Source organism: Ciconia boyciana, chromosome 2 (genome assembly GCF_034638445.1).
Source record: "Ciconia boyciana chromosome 2, ASM3463844v1, whole genome shotgun sequence".
Lineage (NCBI taxonomy): Eukaryota > Metazoa > Chordata > Aves > Ciconiiformes > Ciconiidae > Ciconia > Ciconia boyciana.
This window is the reverse complement of record NC_132935.1, coordinates 82983840-82991245: the sequence shown is the minus strand read 5'-3', so window position 1 is coordinate 82991245 and position 7406 is coordinate 82983840. Positions and strand designations below refer to the sequence as shown.

Here is a 7406-nt window from a genome sequence, read left to right as displayed (position 1 = left end):
ACATACTTTCCTTTAGAAGCCCCAGCCAAACTTTAAAGAATTTCTAACCACTGTGGGGCTTTTTTTAGAAGATATTTGATCATGATGCTTTTAGTAGATTTTGAAAATTAAGTGATGTAATGAATTAAAAAAAAAAAGCCAGCCACAAAAGACTAGGAGGACTACTGTTTCACGCCCAAAGAACAACTGTTGAATGTTCATTCTGTTGAGCTTTTACAAGTGCAGTCTTTTGCAAGGAAAAACCCAATAAAGAAAAAAGATCTGCAGGCGTGCCTTAAGGGGTCAGGCCCTCCTCTGGGGTGCCAGGGCTGAGGAGCCCGGTGAGCACTGGGGTGCCGTGACCGGCAGCGGGATCAGGGTTTGTGCACGGCCGAGGAGAGGAAAACAACCTGCGACAGTTCATGGCTGCGGCCAGACCCAAGGCCATGGGGGGAAAGGCGGACAGCGACGCTCCCGTGAAGGGAAGGGAAGGCAGTGCGCAAGGCTAAGCGGGCCCGTGGGGGCGGGGGTGCCGCGATGGCGGCGGTGGGCCGGGGCACGCAGCCCTTGGGGGCTGGGGGGAGCCGCTGCTGAGGCGAGGGACGCAGGGAGCCGGCGGGAGGGCAGGTGTGGCTCCGGCGTCCGAGGGAAGGGAAGGGAAGGGAAGGGGAGGAAGGGAAGGGAAGGGAGGGAAGGGGATGGGGGGGAAGGAAGGGGAGGAAGGAAGGGAAGGAAGGGAAGGGAAGGGAAGGGAAGGGAAGGGAAGGAAGGGAAGGGAAGGGAAGGGAAGGGAAGGGAAGGGAAGGGAGGGAAGGGAAGGAAGGGAAGGGAAGGGAAGGGAAGGGAAGGGAAGGGAAGGAAGGGAAGGGAAGGGAAGGGAAGGGAAGGGAAGGGAAGGGAAGGAAGGGAAGGGAAGGGAAGGGAAGGGAAGGGAGGGAAGGGAAGGGAAGGAAGGAAGGGAAGGGAAGGGAAGGGAAGGGAAGGGAAGGGAAGGGAAGGGAAGGGAAGGGAAGGGAAGGGAAGGAAGGGAAGGAAGGAAGGGAAGGGAAGGGAAGGGAAGGGAAGGGAAGGAAGGGAAGGGAAGGGAAGGGAAGGGAGGGGAGGGAGGGAGGAGGAGGGAAGGGAAGGGAAGGAAGGGAAGGGAAGGGAGGGAAGGGAAGGGAAGGGAAGGGAGGGAAGGGAAGGGAAGGGAAGGGAGGGAAGGGAGGGAAGGGAAGGGAAGGGAAGGGAAGGGAGGGGAGGGGAGGGAGGGAAGGAAGGAAGGGAAGGGAAGGAAGGGAAGGAAGGGAAGGGAAGGGAAGGAAGGGAAGGAGGAAGGGAAGGGAAGGGAAGGGAAGGGAGGGAGGAGGGAGGGAGGAGGGAAGGGAAGGGAAGGAAGGGAAGGGAAGGAAGGGAAGGGAGGCGAGGAAAGCAAGGGGAGGAAGGGAAGGAAGGGAAGGGAAGGGAAGGAAGGGAAGGGAAGGGAAGGGAAGGAAGGAAGGGAAGGGAAGGGAAGGGAAGGGAGGGAAGGGAGGGAAGGGAGGGAAGGGAAGGGAAGGGAAGGGAAGGGAAGGGAAGGAAGGGAAGGGAAGGGAAGGAAGGGAAGGGAAGGGAGGGAAGGGAGGGAAGGGAAGGGAGGGAAGGGAGGGAAGGAGGAAGGAAGGAAGGGAAGGGAAGGGAAGGGAAGGGAAGGGAAGGGAAGGGAAGGGAAGGGAAGGGAAGGGAAGGGAAGGGAAGGGAAGGGGGAAGGGAAGGGAGGGGAAGGGAAGGGAAGGGAAGGGAAGGGAAGGGAAGGGAAGGGAAGGGAAGGGAAGGGAAGGGAAGGGAAGGGAAGGGAAGGGAAGGGAAGGGAAGGGAAGGGAAGGGAAGGGAAGGGAAGGGAAGGGTGTTCTCCCGGCCCGAGTGCCGGCGAGGGTGGCGGTTTCCCCCCCCCCGCCGCGGCTCGCGCCGAATAACGGCCCCTCGTTCGCGCTCTCCCGGGCGTTCGGGGGCGGCCGTTGCCGGCCGGACCCGACCCGCCGCGTGCCGGCCCTGCCCCTCCCTCCCGCCCCGCCCCGCCCCGCCGCCTGCAGACCCACGCACACGCAGTCACACACGCACTCACCCACACACGCTCACGCTCACTCACACGCACACGCCGCCGGCGCGGCTCCGGACCCGGCTGGCGGAGGGAGGCGGCCACGCCGGGTCACCTTCCCGGCCGCCGGCAGCCAGAAGGGCGCCCTCGTCGCTCTCTTCCCCCTCCGCCGCCATCCGTCCCTTTGGGCCGTCCCCGTCCCGGGTGAGCGGGTGCCCCGGGCCGGCGCGGGCATGAGCTGCGCCGGGGGGAGCGTCGTCCTCCCTCCCGGGGATCCGCAGCGAGACCCCGCCGCCCCGCTGGAGCTGCCGGCCGGAGCGGGGGAGGCGAGCGGGGAGACCCCAGAGGAGGGAGAGAGCGGCGGCCCCAGCGCCGGCGAGGGCCGGCGGGGCGGCTCGGAGAGCGGCCGCGCCGAGGCGGCGGCCGCCGCCGGCGACAAACCCGAGACCCGCTCGGTGTGCAGCAGCGAGAGCGGCAGCGGCAGCCACCCCGGCGGGGCCGGCCCCATCTGCAAGATCTGCTTCCAGGGCCCCGAGCAGGTGAGGAGAGCGGGCCGGGCGGGCGGCTCCCCGCGCTCAGCGCGGACGGACCGGCCGCTCTCACACACGCCCCCCTCCGCTCCCGGAGGCGGCAGGCGGCGGGGGCCCGGGGGGACGCGGCGGGGAGCGATCAGCACCAGGGACAGCGCTCGGCGCCGCCTGCCCGGCTCCCGCCGCCGCTCCTGCCCGGCCCCCGCCCCCTGCCCCGGCTGCCCGGCAGCGGGGCGGAAAAGTGGCGGAGCGCTGCTGCCGGCCGCCCGGGGAAGGCCCGGCCTGCCCTCGCAGCCCTGCCCGCTGAGCGGCGGCCGGCGCCCTGGCGGGAATAGCCCTCCTCTGTGTCGGCGGCGAAATGGGTGTAGCGAGCCTCAGCTGCTGAACGAGGTGCTTGTGACAAACGCTTGGGGCAATTCTGAGTCGGCGCAGAGCTTTGGGAAAAATCGGAGATTTGCTATGGCTGGCGTGCACACTGTGCGTCTTCTTGCCATCACGCTCGCTGGCTCTCCCCTCAGGGACTTTAAACAATACGAATTTCTCAGGTGTCTGTTAGACTTTAAAATGAGAGTGTTAGCTTACAGGTGATGTTGAGAAGACCTCCAGGTATCTTCTCTGTCATTACGTTACCGGGCACAATATCGGCAATGGATCCATAACTAGCGTTTTATAGCTTGTCTTGTAGTTTAGCTAAAAAAAAAAAAAAAAATCTTTTCAAGGCAAGAAGAGAATAGCCGATTTATATAATACAGAAATATGTGAACTACTGGGGGAAGTGTTTGCTTACATTGAAGTCCTGCCTGACAGCTGGCTAGCTGGACAACAGAGCCCTGCTCCAAAAGCACGGTTCTCTGTGACGTCACCCATTTCTTTCCTAGTGATGACTGCAAATAACTGTTGGAGAAACGCATCTAACCACTTTCGGTACCGTTTGAGGTATTTGAAAGGGCTAATGCTACTGTTGTTTGATGCATGGTAATCTTTCACTTGTTTCACAAATGTACATATGCATGCACAGACAGTTATCTGGCTTTGACTCGTTAGAAGCACTTAGGTGTTTTTAAGACAGTTTAATTTTTGAGAATTTTTATAGCCAAAAGTACATGTTTCTTCACATATTGAAATTGAGACCAGTTCATTGTTACGGACCTGTGAATATTTTGGTATTGATTATACATGTACATAAAAGATCCCTTTAAAATTAATATTTCTGTGCTGCCTTTTCAGGGTGAATTGTTAAATCCTTGCCGCTGCGATGGGTCAGTACGATACACGCATCAGCTTTGCCTGTTAAAGTGGATAAGTGAAAGAGGGTCATGGACCTGTGAACTCTGCTGTTACAGATACCATGTTATAGCAATTAAAATGAAGAAGCCTTGCCAGGTAATTTATTTGTTTGTTTTTAAAAATATGTGTTTACAGTCATTTTAAAAAATATGTGTTTACAGTCATTTTTAAAAACAAAATGGTATTTATGTTTATTTCAAGGTTTTTGGAAAATACAGCGGAAGAGCCTATATGCTTCACCGGTTAGCACTTGCACCCACTTGAACTTAGTTTTTAAGACCAGTTACATATTAAAACATGGAGTAATTTGATTCTGTTACGTTATTCTAGCTTTTGGCTTGCCATACAAATAGTCTTCAGAGGTGGTTAGATTCTGTAATTAGAGAAGTCATACATGACGGAACAACTTGGATCTCCCTGATTCACTTTCTAAACTTTAAACATGTCTTTACAGTTTGTTAAAGACTCAGTGAGATGTTCATTTCATTCATTCTGCAAGCTTGGGGTCCAGAGGAGAGAGGCAAAGAAAGCTTCTGTTGCCTGTGTATTCGTCTACTGTAAAAAAGTAAAAGGAGGTGACTTTTCAGTCCTGGCACAATCCAGAGTAGCAGTACACTCTTTAAGTTTTGTCCGCCAATAGCTGTATCAGAAGCTGAAATGTGCAGTAACATTTTTCACAGCTCCCTTTTAACAGCATCACAACATGCAGCTGGAAGTTAGAATATTATAGTGGTAGCATGTTCAGGGAGAGGGGAGGGGAAACTCAAAGCTTTAGCAGATCTGTTAAGGAAGCCTTAATACCACTTTGCATATCAGAATTCTTTAGAGGCTTAAAATTCCATCCAAGAAATTGTATTTCATACATCTGAGAAACGCATTTAGTAAGATAATTGTATCTTTTTTTAGTTTTGATCCTATGAGCTCAGCGATGATGGAGCTTTCAAAGGCCAGAGCACTCGGGTCATTTTTCTGTGCCTGAGTTTGATTGGAGTTTTATAGAAAAGACATGCTTGAATAGTAATGGCAGTTGTGTGAGCGTGATAAGCATTCCTTGCATGTAGGATATCTGGAGTATTTGCTTACAGCTGTTCAGATTAGGTGCAAATACTTTCAGAGCCAGTTGTGACTTCAAGTTTTTTCTTTATGAATCCACAAAGGAAACTTTTTGATAAGCCTTCCTGAATAGAACCTTTATGATGTAAAAAAGTCATGGATTTGTAAAACACTCCAGAAAATGAAGGTGGTAGATTCTGTTTCTACATAGACTTTATCTGGTAGTTTGGCATGGGATTCTGTTTGATCCTTTTGGCTTTTTTTAACCTTTAAAAAATCTCTATTTCCTGTATATCCACAGCAATCTCATCCTTTTCCTAGCAAAGGTTATATCATTATCAACAGTTTGCAACAACAGTCTCTGAAAATAGTTTTTTGACAGCAAGGGCACGACACAGTTGCCTGCAAAGAGGCATCTAGTACTATTTGAGATGTCCTAAGGTAGCCAAAATATCTAGACAGGATAGCAGATATGACACAGCTTACGAGAGACTCTGGAACTACAGCTGGAGGCCAAGTGGGATATTAAAGGACATCTGAAATGTCGTTAGACACCTATCTGTGGACAACAGAATCAAGCCCCAGTTTGAAGAACAGCTATTCAATTTCTGTGGAAAACAGAAGCAAAGAAGAAAGAAAGTGTTAGTAGGTGACACAGTAGACAACGATGTTTGGCCAAGCTACAAGTGAAGTAGAAGGAAACAGAAGAGCCAAAAGCTAAATGCCATTTCTCTTCATGAGCTGTGGCACATTTTTGGGGAGAGAGGCGGAACTAGATTCATGTTTCTCCTTCAATAGCTTAAAAAATACTTGATTTATTCTTAACCCTGTATTTAATTTTTTATGTGAATTATTTACGTCTGTCCTTTTTTATTCTTGACAAAATAGCATTTCATGGAGTTGCCTACTGAAATAATAAGTTAGAGATGCATTCCTAGGGTCAAACTCCTGACACCCAAAAGGTCGCGCATCTCTTTGGGGGGACGCAGTCGTACCTTTCTCATTCTCCGACACTGAATATTCCTCTTGTAGTTACAGAATCTAAAAGGAGCTCTGAAAACTGCAGTTGTCTGTGTATTTTTATAAGGGTCATCAGTCTTAAAATGCCCTCACTCCTTTCCCATATTCTTGACTGTAATAGTATTGGCCATTTTTAACAGCTGTCTTGGTTTAAGCTTTTGGACAGGTTCTGAATTATTGCTTGACTACACAAAAGCCTTTTTTAAGGTAACTTTTTGGTCAGGCTTGGTAAAAATCTAAGGGTTAGACCATTTCAATATAGAAGTAGTCTACAACATCTGCACTGAGGTATCTAATGTACCTAAGTTCCCAAACAAGCAAGACTTCTTGCATTACATTAGATACAATATTTGGACAGCAGTAGTTCACTCTCTCTACAACTAGTAGTCTGCCTCAGTCCATGTTCTCAGAATTGTCTCTACCAGTCTTTTACTTAATAGATCTGTGTAGGCAGTGTCATAAGAGAGAAAAAGGATGCTATTTACCAAAATAACTTTTTCTCCGGTGAATTGTCTATGCAGATTTACACCAGCTCCTCAGGTTTACTTTTACCTCAGGTATTTATGGAATGTTACAATGCTTAAGGAGCTAAGAAGTAGGAGATTTTTCTATGTTTTCTTCTAGAACGTTGGAATAGATGTGAATATTCCATTTAATATCTAACATTTGCTATGGTTTCTGTTGCTTCATGGCAGGGAAAGTAATCCCAAAGGGGGGCCTCTTTGGAGGCAGTACATTCAAGGAACAAAACTTACTATGGTAAGTGGCTATTCCAATAGAAATTTTTCCAGTGTCACTTTGTATATTTCAGCAACTACTACTTAATTCACTTTTAAGAACCCAATCCTGGAAACACATAGACTTTTAATACAGCAGTAGATCTTAAAACACAAAAAATAATTAACTAACCAATGGGCTAACAGTGGAAGATGAGTACACAGACAAATTGATGATATTTGATATGGTGTTTCACAGAGACAGGCAATTTGAGCCATTTTTTTTTCACTATCCTTCTCAGGATCATATCAGAAAAACATATTTAACCATGCACTAGCCATCAATGAAAGCACATGTTCACGTTGATGGACTTGCTCCTTACAGCAGGGTGGAATTTGATCCAATAATAGACAAGGTTATGTTAAGAAATAACTGGAAAAAAACCCTAACTGTAATGAGGGGAGATGGAACAAATATTGGTTTGGGCAGGGAGTTTTGGAAGGTTTTTGAAACAACTTAAAAAGGAGGGAGAAACTTTCAATGTCTGACTTGGAAATTAAACCCACTTAGAATTACATTTTAGATTAACAAAGAGAAAGAAAGCACAAGCAGAAATATTTTTTATATTGGTTTGTTAAGCTTTATAATTTGTACAGATTTCCTTCCTAAAGGAAATATAAAGAGATTGCTTTATTTTTATTGGTGCTATTTCATTCTTAAGCTGTTAGTAAATTAGGTCACTGGACTTGCAGTTAAACATGAAC

At 49.2% G+C, this 7406-nt stretch overlaps 1 protein-coding gene across 1 annotated transcript in view; it reads left to right on the top strand.

The window, feature by feature from the left end:
* The first annotated feature begins 2268 nt into the window (after positions 1 to 2268).
* The window catches only part of MARCHF11 (membrane associated ring-CH-type finger 11), a 32450-nt gene continuing 27312 nt past the window's right edge, over positions 2269 to 7406 (top strand). The window contains exons 1-2 of the mRNA XM_072851355.1: positions 2269 to 2574; positions 3793 to 3948. Of these exons, the coding sequence (XP_072707456.1) occupies positions 2269 to 2574; positions 3793 to 3948 (462 nt within the window). The remainder of the gene's footprint in view (positions 2575 to 3792; positions 3949 to 7406) is intronic.